Source organism: Pleurodeles waltl, chromosome 4_2 (genome assembly GCF_031143425.1).
Source record: "Pleurodeles waltl isolate 20211129_DDA chromosome 4_2, aPleWal1.hap1.20221129, whole genome shotgun sequence".
NCBI lineage: Eukaryota > Metazoa > Chordata > Amphibia > Caudata > Salamandridae > Pleurodeles > Pleurodeles waltl.
The window spans coordinates 301227943-301243907 of NC_090443.1; the positions used below are offsets into that span (position 1 = coordinate 301227943).

General features: G+C 42.2%; 1 protein-coding gene across 1 annotated transcript in view; it reads left to right on the forward strand.

Moving 5' to 3' along the window:
• Positions 1-9736, forward strand: part of GRIN2B (glutamate ionotropic receptor NMDA type subunit 2B) — a 396105-nt gene extending 386369 nt beyond the window's left edge. The window contains exon 14 of the mRNA XM_069231240.1: positions 1146-9736. Within this exon, the coding sequence (XP_069087341.1) occupies positions 1146-2900 (1755 nt within the window). The 3' untranslated portion in view covers positions 2901-9736. The remainder of the gene's footprint in view (positions 1-1145) is intronic.
• Positions 9737-15965: the final 6229 nt, after the last annotated feature.

Below are 15965 nucleotides of genomic sequence, written 5' to 3' on the forward strand. Positions count from 1 at the left end.
GTAACAAACTTTCTTCTACTGGACAGATGTATACTGAAAGCAAGGTACCCCAGAGGCAATCTTAGCTTGGTATATGAGGATCAGGAACATGCATACTGACATGGGAGCTAGGTCTGCCTTATAAAGGTGATATCCCGATCTCTTTGTTCCTACAAGTCTGAGACTGAATACTGAGTAGGCTGATACCGGGAGAAGAATCTTCCACTTACCTATGTTAGGGCTAAATCTACTTCTGAGAAAATCCAGAGTAGTGGCTCAAGTTATAATCCCTTTTGTAAGGGCAAAACAAGATTCTCCCTCTTCCCTCAAAGGCTTGACACAACTGAGGTAAGCTGAAGGGCAACGGAGATCTAGACTTAATGTAGACATAGTGGAATTCCTTCAACCTATACCAGTTTAGAATAGGTCTAATGTTCAATGAACTTGGGATACCTTCAGTGCACTCTCTTCTCATCTTGCATAAAATAGGTTGGACTAATATTTATTAGAGCAGAAACTTCTTCAGTCTGATTGAGGGTAGAGGAAGTTTAAAACGTTTATCATTGGGATAATGATTTATGTATTACTACATGTCTCTTTCACTCTCCAGGCTTCCTAGATTGAGTTAGGCTGTGAGCCCCATAGATATGGCATGGGTTCAGTCTTTACAACTCCTGCAGAGATTTAGGGGCTTCCTATTCAGGGATTTTTTTAATGGGAGACTTATTCAAAGTGGACTGGTTTGAAAACGCTAAGGTCTGGACTGAGCCAGCATGTTGTGAAGACTCCAGTAGTCTATTCGGGATAGGATGGGATCTAATCTAAATATAGCACTTTCCTGACACATCATGGATTTTAGGTGCAGGGTGCAAAGTTTAGTCTTTAGATAAAGAACATAAACACATAACAGTTGTGTTGTCTACATATGTTTTGGCTCTGGTGATGGGACTTGCTGCCCTTGCTTTCCTCAAGATAATATCAAGTATGTTAAATAAGAAAAAAGTGTTTCTCTGACATGAAACAATCAAGTATGCTTTGTTGATCTATTTTACTGTTATCACTGTTAAACATGGCCATGACAGCAGTCATCAGAAATGTGAATTGTTATGTCAGATATGCCTTGGTTTAACCTTGCTTCCCTCATGCTCAATGTCTTTCCTTTATAGGGTATCTACAGCTGCATCCATGGGGTTCCCCTGGACGACAGGCAATCAGTGATGAACTCTCCCTCTGCAACAATGAACAACACACATTCAAACATTCTGCGGCTGTTGCGGACTGCCAAAAACATGGCCAACTTGTCTGGGGTGAACGGCTCACCCCAGAGTGCCCTGGACTTCATCCGACGTGAGTCTTCAGTTTATGATATTTCAGAGCACAGGCGCAGCTTCACCCACTCTGACTGCAAGTCCTACCAGCCTGAGGAAAACCTTTTCAGCGACTATATCTCAGAAGTGGAGAGGACTTTTGGCAACTTGCAGCTCAAGGACAGCAATATTTACCAAGACCACTTCCACCACCACCGGCCACATAGCATTGGGAGTTCCAGCTCCATTGATGGATATGACTGCGACAATCCCCCTTTCACAAGCCAACCACGGGCACTGCCCAAGAAGCCTCTGGACATTGGCCTGCCTTCCAAGCATACTTCGGGCAACTTGGGAGACCTCTATGGAAAGTTCTCTTTCAAGAGTGACCGCTATTGCCATGATGATGGCATTCGCTCAGATGTCTCTGACATCTCCACCCACACAGTCACCTATGGCAACATTGAGGGCAATGCCAAGCGCCGCAAACAGTACAAGGACAGTCTTAAGAAGCGACCTGCCTCAGCCAAGTCTCGACGGGAGTTTGATGAGATTGAATTGGCCTACCGGCGGCGTCCACGCTCCCCTGACCACAAGCGCTACTTCAGGGACAAGGAGGGTCTGCGAGACTTCTACCTGGACCAGTTCCGACCCAAGGAGAACAACCCCCATTGGGAGCATGTGGACTTAACAGATATTTACAAGGAACGTGGCAATGACTTTAAGCATGATGGGCCCTGCCCCAGCCGGCACAATCACAAGCATGGCGGGGACTTTACCCCAAATGACCGCAAGCACATCCCAGCTGGAACACCATGGGAGAAGAACCTGGGTAATTTGGACTGGGAGGAACGCCAAGCAGCCAATGTGTGCCGCAGTTGCCCATCCAAGCTTCACAATTATGTTACTCAGAACACCAACCGTGTACCCTGCATCCGCTGCGAGGCCTGCAAGAAAGCTGGCAATCTCTATGACATAAGTGAAGACAACTCATTGCAGGATCTGGATCAACCAGTGGCACCACAGAGCTCGTCCAAATATCCTCAGAGCCCTGCCAACTCTGCCAAGGGCCAGAAGAAGAATCGCAGCAAGCTAAGACGCCAGCATTCCTATGACACCTTTGTGGACCTGCAAAAGGAGGATGTGGAGCTGGCCCCCCGCAGTGTGAGCCTCAAGGACAAGGACCGCTTTCTAGATGGCAGCCCTTATTCCCACATGTTCAACATGCCCCCAGAAGCCAACTTCGCCAGCAAGCCCTCGATGCCCAACCACAACCCTAGTGGCTACATGCTGAGCCGATCACTTTATCCTGACAGGGTGACCCAGAACCCATTCATCCCCACCTTTGGGGATGATCAGTGCTTGCTGCATGGGAACAAATCCTTCTACTACAGGCAGCTCCCTGGGGGCTTGAAAGGGAAGCCGGACTTCCGGGCCACGGGCAAGAATGTTACAGGTCTGCACGGGTCTGTGCCGGCCCGCTTCCAGAAGGATATCTGTATAGGGAACCAGTCCAACGCCTGTGTGCCTAACAATAAGATCCCACGCCCTATGAACGGCTCCAGCAATGGTCATGTGTATGAGAAACTCTCCAGCATAGAGTCTGATGTCTGAGAGAAGGGATTGTGGGGGTCCCACCCTCACCACTCCCTCCTGATGCTCTGTCACACTGATTTTGAATTATCAGAGTTTGTGGGGGTTACAGCGAAGTCAGCCATGAGCATCGCCCTCTCTTCCTTCCTCTCCCTTGTGCTACGACCTATGACCTCTCTGCTACTGTTGCTTAAAGGTTGACCTAGTTGATGATCCAGCTGGGCAAGTAAAAACAACTTGGGAGGGGAAGAGGAGAACACCCAAATTACATTTTTCTGTTGTTTTGTTTTGTTTCTGTTTTGACAGGAAAAATGAGGGAAAATAGCTGATAGATGTGTGTAAGCGGGGAAGTGGGAGGGCAGTGGGGGAAAAAATGGGAGAACAAAGAGTACATATTTTTCAAGGAATTCTTCCCAAAAAAAACATTTTTTAAAAAAATAGTTATTTAATACAATGCTGGGAAAAAATTGAGTGAAGGGACAAGGGGAAGCAACCCCTCTTGTTAATCACAGGTGGTTTGACTTACAGACGTCAGCGCCCCAGAGAAGCGCACAGTGGTTGAAGTGTGGATTTTAAGGCAGTGCCAATAACAGGAAATACAGGGAACACAGACTTCAAATTCAAGGCAGTGGCAGGGAAGAAGTGCGTGGAGGAACCCTCAGTGGGAGGAAGTGCCCCCGACTTCGGCACACACAACTTCAGGCGTTTGAGCGGGCATCATACAAAATGGAGGAGAGCCTTTCCCTCTGCAGCAGCGAAATAAGAAAAGACATTGACTTCTCCTTCAATCTGCGAACCGCTTTTTGAAGAGTGGCGGCATCTCTGGTAGATTGCAGGCGATAGGAGGAGGGAGGGTGATGGGCTTCATGAGCAACCACTGGTTTCAACTGCTTGCTGTATTTCTGAGTGGGAATGGAAATTGAGAGACACTGGGGAAAGGGGGAGAGAAGGTCTCCATTAGGAGATATGTAGGCCCAACAGCCGTGAAGGCCTTGTTTTTTAAGGCACTTGTTGATTGCTTTTTTTGCTTTTTTCCGCAGGCTGCCCACCTTAATTCTTTACTTTTTAAGCTTAAATAAGAACAAAATGGTGAAAAAAAGGGTACAGAATTGGTGTGCGGAAAGGCCTAGAATTTCAGGTTGTTTGGTTAAAGGTATTCCAGCTCCTAAACTTTGAGCGGGTACCTGTTATTTTGTATTTTCATAAGCCATTGTGATTGTAATGGGAGGGAGTACAGGGGGTGGGGGTGGTATCGGGATCAGAGGGAGTGGAAAATCTAGTAACCCACCCATCCCAAAAAACCTGGGTGGCTTACCATACGTTTTGTTGGTATACATAAAGGTATTGCATTTGGAATTTTCTTAACAATGTACATTTTTTAGGGTTATTTTTCTGTGTACAGTACATTAACTTTGAGGTGTATTTAAACGAAACTGACAATTACGTGCTTACCATACTGGGGACTTGGTAGGGTTCTGTTCAAGTGTCTTAGAGCGGTCACGCAGCAGTAAGCTGAGGAGGACTAGCTGTTTTTTTTTTTTTTTACAATGGAACAACAGATGAGGGTGCGGCCCAAGGAGAAGGGAGAGGGCTCTTGGGTGTCATGCAAGTGGCAGGCAGTGCCAGCGTAGCCACTGTGATGATGTGGTGTCCCATCACTTAACCTTATGGGATCCATCACCTTGGAGCACCATCACTTCCTGTCTGAGGGCACCTCAAAATGTACATCCCCCTGCCCTCATCATAGTGTCAGGCAGTCCCCACATAGCCACACTGATGTCATTGTGGGGGAGGTGGGGGAAGAGAAAGTCCCACCATGGAACCTCAAGGGACCTTTCACCTGTGATGATATCACTTTCTGTCTGAAACAGATTCCACAAAATAGTTGCCCTCGACCAATCACTTAAGGGCTGCCACCTATACTAAAGCCACCTTGCTTAGCAAGGACCTCAGAAGGGCTGCCGTCTCTCCCCCTCAATCTGTTTCGATGCCGATGTTTCTGCAGTCCCCTTTGCATGCTGAGCTTTGATGCTTTCAAGAGACAATCTTTTGGTTACTGTGGACACATCGGAGCTCAAACCAGATAAACTCAATGAAGCTGGGGCTTTGTACTTTTCAATTTTGGCCGCATCTCGTCCAAACCCACATGCACTCAGCGGCACTCTAAGAGCAGTCTGCTGGATACTTTTACCAGTAGGGCAGACGTGCGCGGAATGCACTACCAAGTAGAATTTTGCATGGCATATTTCCCAGCTTGAATGATGAGGTGTCTCCTCTTTGCTAACTCCCCACCTTCTTACTGAAATCTATTTTATCAGGGGGAGTTAGGGATTAAACCACTGTTGCTTTATAGTAGGGCATTGTGAACTAGCTTGCTCACTTTCTATTAGACCAAGACTGGTGATATTCAAAATAGGTATCAATTGGCCTGACTCTGCATCCCAGTGATTTCCAAGGCAGGGGATACTTCAGCTGGGACTCTGCCATAGTAAGTGATGTCATGAGAGTTCTTGAGACACTCCAAGCACAGTAATGCCATTAAATGGTGTGTACATAGTTCTGAAGTCTTATGATATTTGTGGCTAATAAGAGCTCTCAAATTCCTGCCTCATAAAGCTCTCCAGAGTCCAGCCGAGACTGTAACTTCAGGTAAATTGATCCAAAGATAACAAATTCCCACCCAGTGCGCCTCTTCAGGCCAAAAGCTTGCCAATCCAGTTTGGCTGTTGTCAAATTTAATTATTGTGTTCTGGTTGCTGTTCCTACAGACCAAAGCTGGTTGCATGCATGTTTGCAAAAAGAGGGTCCCATGAAGGTACCCTATTCATAAGACTTCACTTCTCATCTCGGCAAGTTCTCTCCTTGGCCTAGACTTAATAAATGAATGGTTTGGGATGTACCAGCTGTGGTTTTCATTAAAGTTCTCATCTCGTGTATATAGTTTTCCATCCTCTCCCACCACACTATGCACATCTGCTAAATGCATTTAATCTGATTTGATCATTTCAGTCTCAATCCCCAAATAAAACAGTGAACTGCTCTGAATAGTCCAAACCTCAGTTGGGTCAATGATATCATCTTCTGTTGATAGTGCGAACCACAAATCTGCTGCTGTGATGAAAAAATGTCTGCCAGCACCGTGGGCATCACTTCAGACTCTCAAAACCCACAAACAAAAAGCAATATAAACCAGCTTTCATATGGATACAAAGTTATAATAACTCTAAACTAAGGTTGTACGATCAGTTGAAGCCATTGAGTCATTTATACAACTGCCCGGATTTTTATTGGCCAAACAAGGTAATTCAGGCCACGGCAGGCCCCGTCATGATTTCTCATTGGCCTATACGTCTTCCACAAAAGTTGGAGTACTGTAATGGTTTTGCTGCCCATTTCGAGATTCCTGGACCCTTGATGTGAAATGTCACTCTTACAGTGGGAGTCACTGATTCCTTTTGTTAATTCTTGCCATTTCATGTGCTGACAACAGATAAATCGTCTCAGAAGTCAATCGTTTGAGAGTAAGGGCCAATAAATACAAAGCATGAGAGCCACACAATGCCATGGGTTGTTGTACAGAGGCGTTAAACATAGGACACTTAACTGTTCATCATTCACAATAGAGGTAGTTAGACGAGGAATACATTAGTTGCGACTGTGCAATAATAATTTCAAATTCGGCTTTTGGTTGTGTGTTAAGCAAGTAGTTTTGGGAGCTATTTTTCTGGGATTTTTCCAACTTTCACAGAAATTTTGACTCGGAACAGTGAAGGATGGGCAGATGGCAGTATTTAGTTTTAAGTGCACATTTCAGATGAGTGTCATGCAATTTGGAGGGTCAGTTGTCTAAACCTAGGAAAGTGGAGCAGAGTGATTAGTAGCTATAATGCAAAATTCCTTTAATCCATTTTCTCAGTCTACCATCCCTGTTTAACTAGATTTGGTAACATTGTCATCCAACTCGAGTGAATATGGACTTTATGTAAGTATGTATCTACTTCAGGGAGCTTTTGGGTAACAAATCAGATTCAGGGAGATTCTAAACCTACCAATGAGATGCCCTAATATTCAGGAACGCTCAGACTGACTGCAGTTTCAAGTAAATCTCAAAGTTTTTTAGCTATTTGTAACAAGGTTAGATAGAGTCTCCATGGAGACGGGGGGCACGCAGCCTAAAACAGCAGTGTAACCTTCCCAAAACACCACATACACTGTGAACACCCTTCCTCATGCAAGGCTTTCAAGCCAGAATTCAGTGAAACTTCTATTATGTTCTTTTGGAAATGTTATCTCAAGTTGGGAGTGTTTCTTATGGAAGCTCCTGATACAGCCTCGCTGGCTGCTGTCATATAAGAGGCGTGGCACAAAATATCAGGCCACAAAGGTCTAAGATGTGCAAGGAGTCAGAAAAAATGTGGAAGTAGGAATTTATCAAATGTTTGTGGCTTGGATGGGAAAACATTTTAGGTTTGGTGCCAGTGCTTTAAATTGAAATATAGAAGTGCAGGTACCAGTAGCGGCTCACAACAACCAGAAGGGGTGTGCTGCTCCTCTGTCCCTCATAGCTGTAGGCGTAGGCTCCTTCCTGCCCTGTGGCCAATCCTGACGCTGCTCAAAGTAGTGTCAGGATTGGCTGGGAGTGCCCAGCCAGGGCGCTCCCAGGCAGACTGGGAGCCTATGCAGGCTCTCTCTCAAGCCCGGCAACTATATTGCTGGACTGGAGAGAGCCTACTGCGCATGTGTGTTTGACTGGCCCGAGACGGCCGGCCAAACACACGTGTTCTGAGGGGAGTGCTCTGTGCACTCTCCTCAAGTGCTCGTCACCACCAATGTCTCACCCCTTTTCAAGAAATCGATAATAAACAGAGTTTATTATCGTTTCTTGAAAAGGTTTTGCAGCTGCTTGGGGAGGTCACGTTCTTGCGCCCTAACGGAGCCGCCCCTGGCACCCTGGCAGGTACTCATTGTCCCAGAGTACCTGTTTGCTGCTTAGAAGTGTGGGTACTCTCCCATTAAAACATGGTACTGTCCCTTCCATATTAAAGAAATGCAGGTCCTTACTACCTGATAGCACCTGCCCATTTAAAGCACTGTTTGCTGGTGAAGGGAAGAAGTATAGGGGTGGGGACCAGCGTGGAAATATGCAGAACACCTTTAACAAGATGATTTAATAAACCCGCGCCCTGATGTCAATCCTGAGCACGTTCCACACTTTACTTCATGAGTTCTTATTTTGGTTGGAGACAGTGCTCAGTTGGAATACACTACCTCCTCTCTGGTATTTACACCCCTGGTGTTTGAAATATCTTCACCATGTCTTACCCAGGTACTTCCTGAAAATACAGACCCAGGTTAAACGTGATGTGGCACTTCTGACACACTGTTTACTCTTTACTGAGTGGTGTCTCAAAAACGTTCGAACACCAACACAAAGTGGATTTTGAATGTGTAAGAGCTGTGTGTTCACCTTCTAGAATGATCTCCAGTCTCCACTCCCGCATCTTCTAGTCAAACCTAGCACTTTCAGGACAGCTAGGTACAATCTGGGAGCCTGGTCAATGTTTGCTCAATGACACATGCACTGGCGATGTCCCATGAGCAAAAGAACAAAGAAAGTCGTAAATGATTGACACTATGGTGATACAAAGGAGGTCGAACCACTCCAAGCTGCCAAAAAAAGATGACATCTTATAACAAATGGGGTTGAGCAGGTGGAGCTATAGTTTGGGAGGTACATGGCAAAATCTTACCCAGGCACTGATGCAAACAAAAAAACAAACTAGAAAATACTTTCAAAATTTAGGAACTGCAGCCCACCTAGTGGAAAAGTTAAAGGTCACAGGTTAAAGCTGTTCGGCAGAATCAAGAGGGGGAAAAAGAATTATTTTGTAAATATCTTTTTTTCGCATTTCCTTTGTACAAATCGATGTAAGACTTGTTTTTTCTTACTTCCTCCTTTATTCATTCCTTTGCCCGTTTTTGCTATTTGTCTGACTGTCACGCCGGGTGCGCGATCGTAGGGGGGCCCGTTCGGTCTGAGTGCAGAAGACAAGGAGGGCCAGTGTCTAAGGAACCAGGGTCCATGACTCCTCGCCCCCAAAAACATTTTAAGTCAAATATATATACTGTATATACATATCTGTATATATATATATTTAGATATTTATAAACTGTTCACATTTGGATGCTTGCTGACACCGTGCAGCGGAGAGTAGTCTTTAATGTATCTGATGGGGGGTGAAGAGGCAACCCCAACATAGCACATTACTTTACAACAAATAATTCACATGGGCTCCTAACATAACTCCCCACCTACCCCTTTCAAACACGGAGTAGATCCTCCCTGGTAAACGGCAGAAGCACTTACTTATACCTCTGCTCCTGGGGTGGCGGTGGCCATCTTAACTGTTTACGAAAAACTCGATTTCTAAGCCAGTTTCTACCACACATGACACCAGCATTGTCCCCTCTACCCCTAAACCCTTAGATGCCAACCGTTTTAAACGTCTTCTCTGAAAAATGGGGGAAAGGGGTGCAGGTTAACAGGAAAACAGGTGGGTGGGGGAAGGGAAAGGAATACAGAGGTAGTGCGACCTCTGACTAGCCGATCGGATGCCCTTGAGGCAAAGCCCTCCCCCGGGTCTACGTGGCACCCGTGTTCATGTCGTGGTGCTGTGATCTATGGGTGAAAATCTCAGACGGAACAAGGGTCTGGGCAAAAAAAGAAAAAAAGGACGATGTTTTTTTTTCTAAAAAAAGAGAGAAGTTCTCTTGTTTTCTTTTTTTTTGGTGCCACCTAATTGTTTTTATTGAGAAGTGTTCTTTCATTAAAAAAATAAATAAAGTGAAATAACTTTTATACATTTCTTGTTGCATTTTATTTATATTTTGTATTGTCCGACTATATGAAACTAACGCTATGCGAAGTGGCCTCCAGACTGTTGTGAAAAGCCTTCTTATGCACAAATTCAAGCCATTTCCACAAGTGCTGAGATAACTTCCATATCCTGCTAGCTGTAGGCATGTTTTATATAGCTCTTACTACCCCTCGTGAGGTCACATATTGTTGTACCAAGGCACTCAACAACAGTCATAAAGGTCCATTCCTTGTTCTGTTGTGGCAATCAGTTGTTTCATATAATATCTCAGGATTTGGCATCTACAATCAAAGAACTATGTTGGTTCTCGAACTTTTGAACCTCCAACATTTTTGTAACATTTGACTATATTTACTTGCGGGGTATGTTTGTTTTTATATTCTTTTACCTAGGTTTTATTTTGTCTCACCTCTTCACCATCTTCCTAGGAGGTCCTCACTTGAGGTTGTTTATAGATTGCATTCCTTTACTCATGTCTCACTTCACCCTGTGGTGGTTGCTTAGTGTGATTTGGGTGTTGGGTCTATCGAGTCGGGGCATCTTCTACTTCTGCTTTATTACACATGTGGATGTAAGCATTCAGTATTTATTGCATTTTAGCACAGACACTATTATGAATTTGCCTGGCACGGTTTTGGACTTGGTAATTCACGATTAGTAGATTCCCTGTTTATCGTTCAGTGACTTGATTGTATTCCTCTCTTGTGTGTTCAGTTTTACAGCCTTGAGAAAGTCTTGTTGACAAAACATGTTGGCTGTTGTATCTCTGGATTCATGATGCATTGGATGAATAAAATATTTACATACACTTACCTATGGTTTGAACTGTGATTGCCACAACACAACAAGGAATGGACCTTTATGACTATTGTTGAGTGCCTTGGTACAACAATATTTGACCTCTACGTGTTGATTGATCCTTCATCCGACACAACTGCACCGAGGTGGTTGGGTGCCTTCCAGTTTGCCACCATCGGCAGCACTATCTGCAACATATGGACATTGTTTTCTCTAGTATATTATACTTATACATAGGATGTGTGAACCTGTATTCATAGCCCCCTGGCAAGGTGTTGAGCACTTTACGGTGAGTAGCAGGCTGCTCCAGTTACCCACTGGTTAATCCACTGATATTGCTGTTTTTTGGGATTAAGCATGTGCTCTCAAGGGGAAAAACTCATGCATTTACTCGAGTTTATTTGTGGTGCATTAAAAATAATATCAATTAGGTCATAGGCATTTTAATTAGATGAGCATCTTTGTCAAACCTGTAGGTTCCAGAATCTTATGAGGACCAGGAAGAAGATAGCTTTCAAGATAACATTGGTGTAACCTAGATTCAAGCAGCCATTTGAGCCAAAAGGGGTACACCCCATAAGAGTCAGCAGAGACCACAAAAAACTGTGTGAAAGTCTTTGTTAATACCATGTGTATTGCCTTCTATTGAAACACTTAACCCATTAATGATAATACCTGATTAATATTATTTTTAATATATCACAAAGAAACTACAGTAAATTAAAATAATTCATTTAACAACACAGGATAGATGTGAGTAAAAACTGGCTGTGGTAATCTATCTACCATGACTATGCAACCAGTGCAATGAGAATAAAAACAGGAAAAAGGTCATAAGGGGCCAGGCCAAAAGCACAGTGGGAAACAGTACCTAGGAATAGGAAAAGGAGGGACGAATGGATTGAGGTTGTGGATAGGTAGTTAAGGGCAGTAGTGAGTAAACAAATCATAAGCATATGGTCAGACTGGTCTGTAGGGCAATATGAAAGTGCCCGAAGGGCTGAACTCACAGGTGAGTGTATGGACTGTTTTATGTCTGTTTGCAGGCCTGTTGTATGGTCTTGTGAGCTATTTTTTACTGTTGATTTCCCTGATATTACAACAGACATTGTCTGCAGCAAGGCCAATTGCATGCTGTCTCTCCTATGCCTTGCACAACATCTATACAGCTTGTCTTTATAAGTTAAAAGCTGCCCTGATGTGCAAATGTGGGCCACTGTTATTTCACTATCTTATTTGCTAATGGGGGGCACTTTAAATATGGTGCCCTGGCCTATCATGTCCCCAGTCTGTAGCTACTGTGCCCTGTGGAGGGACTGTTACCACAGTCCTTCAGCTAAGGGTGCCCCAGGCTGGTGACTACCACCTTTCTGGTGCCTGAGCCTGGGAAAGCTGAAAAGGGTTAAACTCCCAGACAACCCTCTGTCCTCTGGAGCCTGTTGGAGATGCCATTTTTCTTTGAATTTTATGTCCCCAGAAGTGAGGGCTTCCAGAAATTGGGGAGGGGGACTCAAGTCAGAGTTAGTTGCTCCGGCCAGCCTGCCGATCTTCTGGTTGGCCAGCCAGCGACCGTTCACCTGGTTCAGCCAGCCACCAACTTGTCACCTGGTTGGCCAGGCTGGTGTGGGAGCAGATCCATACTCCAAAATTTACACACCCTAACATTTACCTCATTTGGTTGTCCCACAGTTTAATGTTTCTGAAATTGTGTTATACCTCAATTTCATGAGGCAATGTGTCCCCGCGTAAAGGCACATCACTGAACATCCAATTAGCGGAGTAATACAGCACATTAAGTAAATGGACCTCCTCAAGCACTGAGTTTTACATCAACAAAAAGTTAAAGGATTTTATTACAAAAAAATTGACTTGAGTGCCACAAAATAAATGCATGCCATTAAATCTCTCAGAAGCAAAGTTATACAAAGTATGTAAAAACTCAGCAAATATTATAATTTCCAGTGGGCAGCAAAATCATTAAGAAAGCAGACAACAACACTAGCAGAACAAATGAATCTTGTCAAAAATTCTGGCTCATCCTCCAATTCTTGCATAGAAAATTAGCATTATTGCAGATTCATTATGGTGTGAGCAAAAGTATAATTTCCTTAACAAATCAGATCAAAAGAAAAATAAACGTCATTACCTCAACACATATAGCACTCTCCCATTTTTTTCTAATAGTCATTTAACATCTTCTGTGCTAATGTCGTCCAGAGATGTTTGAGCAAATATGAAACTTTTAACAAATATACTTTTTCTGAATGTATAGGACTAGTGAAAGAATGGAAGACATTGGAACATGTATCAATATTACATTTGCACCATGAAATATTCAGAGTGAGCAGGACAACAACAGTAGTGGAAATAAACAATCATGACATCATTTTGTCTGTGTTCTATGAAGCCTTTGGGAGGAGTGCACAGGGATGGGGGTCAGGGGAGGAGCATGGTGAGTGACAGAGATAGCTTTTATCTCGTTCAAAAATTTAATTTTACAGAGATATAAGGCCTAACTAAACACATTATTAACTTCATCTCTGTACATCTTAAGAAATTTGTTTCAATTGCAATTTTGTTAATTCAGTCTGTATATGTAAAATCGTGTGCGAAAACGTATGGTACACATTATTATTAATGCCCAAAAATATAAACCAGAAACAACTTTTCCACAAATCCTCCCTCAGAATATTTTATAATCACTATACATCTTTATTAATCTGGAATCTATTCACTCTTCATCACTTTCTGTTTCTTTCTGTAATTCCCCATTTTCTTAAACTGGCTGTAGACATGATCATGTTTCCTCTTTGATGATTTTCTCTCACTTTTATGCCCACAATTTTTAATTAAACACCCAGGGAATTTTAGTAAGAGAAACACAACAATTGCACATATGATTATTGTTACAGGGGTAAGTGTAACACGTATAGTTCTTCCAGCCAAGTTATCAATCACTCCAGTAACCTTACTAAAAACCTTCCCTCTTTACCTAATCCAGTGACCTATAGTTTCCCTCAAGCCATCCTCTTTTAAATATTGAAGTTCAAAAGTGTTGTTAGACACATTTGTTATATAAAAGATAATATTAGTATTATTATCAAGAATGAAAGTTCAGCATTCTCTTAACTTTTAGTACCTTGTAGACATCACCTTCCTTTGCAAGAATGATATCTTTCGCTAAGCAGTTCTGCCTTACCACGGCTCTACTAGCAATGAGTTCTGTATTAATTTGAATTAGAGCTCCAGCTTTACTTACAGCTAGTCTGTCCGTTAATTCTGATAAATCTCTAATTTTCACATCATTCACCACCATTCCTGTTTGAGGGATAACAGCACCTAATATATCTAAAACTAATTGTCCAAATCCACATTTCACTCTTTTCAAACCAACTGTATTATCTGTTTATCTCATATGATAGACTCTACGGAACACTAAAACAAGATAACATGATCAAATCTAATTATGTGGCAAACCGAAATGAACAGTCTTATTACACACATATTAAATTCCTCTTAAAATTGGCTCTCCACCAATCAAATAATCACAGCTACAACCTAACTTCTTTCACACTCACTCTTGCTTACATATTCAGCCTTGCTACCTTCTGAATATCCATGACGAACCATAAACATTTCGTATCTTCTTTCTTTTTTTATTCTAAGTCTAGGATATAGGTTTGACAATTAAATTCTCTTTCTTTAATTTGTTCTCCTATTGCCTATTCATCTCTCCAGTCTCTCACTGTCTTTACCCTTCTTCATATTCCTTAATGAACTCCTGCTCCCCTTCACTCAAACCACACACCTATGTTTAGTAGACAGATTTTCATGCTTAATTTGAGCAATCATTTTCAGAAATTTAGCATATTGAACATCATTGTTAGATTCTATATTCTCTAATATAATCAAATTCTCCAACAACACATTGACATCCGACAAGTAAGGAGACAAAAATGTGTTATTATTAAGTATACTAACAAACACCGTGCACAACAAATTGTACAAAATGGGAAGTTGTGAATAAGTGGAACCCTCACCTACAGAGGAAGGAAGAAAAGTACATATAAAACAAATTTTAACTTTCATTATTTCAGAATATTCTTTTATCATTTTAGCGTATATGTTACTTTATAATCCAGTATCTAAACTTTTCCTTCATGACAGTGTGTTATGTGTCACTTAATATTGTACTCTAGCTCATTCAACTCTTGTGGAGACATATCCCACTGGGGATACTAGGCACCATAACAGACCAACTAAAGCTATTAGTATTATTACTATGACAATTAAACTAAGAATTTCACAGCATCAGCTGTACTCCATTTTCTATTGAGACTAAAACAAAATTATTGTTAGGCTCAAAAATGTTTAAATCAACAACATTTCTTTAATGCAATAATAGGTTTCTTCTTTTCTTCTTAGTTCTTTAAAAGCAATAATTCAAACAATATTTAAAATAAATGTTTTGTGCTCTCAACACACCTTTTCTTCATGTGTTTAACCAAGAACTCTCACTTTTATCTTAATATTTACATCCCTTCAAAACTTTCAAGGTGGTTCTTCCACTTCTGATTCACTATCCAGTTCACTTTCAAACGTATATTGGCAACAATTCATATACACTGAAGATCTTTGACTCCTCTTGTTTTTTTCTGTTTTACAATTTATTTGTCTGCCTTTTTACATTCTAGAAAAATAATCCCAGGATACTGCCTTTTGTATGTTTTTGCCTAGCTTCTTCGTGGTCCATAATGCCAGCTGTCGTTGTGAGAACAATGTTTCTAAACTGACGGGATGGCAACAGATTGTTCTGCCACTTTTCCACATTCTTCAGTTGCACATCAAACCGTGGACTAATAACACCACACATCTTTAATCTGCCAGTGAGGTTCACAACAATATTCCCAGCATTGGCTTTGGCCAGTTTGTTCCTGAGAGTTTCATTTATCCTCTTAACCACTCCGGAAGATTGAGGAACTCTACAGCTGAACCTCTGATGAACCTAAAGAGCTTTACATTTAATTGCAAAATGTAATTTTCAGAATATCCGTCTCAAGAGAAGTTGGAATCCGAAACGCGGAACCAATTCCTGCAGCAAAAGTTTGGCAGATGTCTGATCTCTGGGTGGAATAAGCCTCAACCCATTTAGAAAACAAACAGTTACAAGGATATATGTCAGTTTATTGCAATCTAGCATTACCCCAACATCTGCATGGAGTTTTGTTAATGGGCTTTCAGATTTGTTAGCATGGTTCATAACAGTTATTGTTCGTTTGTCCTGATAATTTGTCTGACACACTAGACATCTAGAACAGAAATTTGAATTCCCCAATATTTTCTAAAGGTCCTGACCATAGCATCACTCTCTCAATGTGGTTGTCCCTAGATGTATCTAGGCATGGGATAC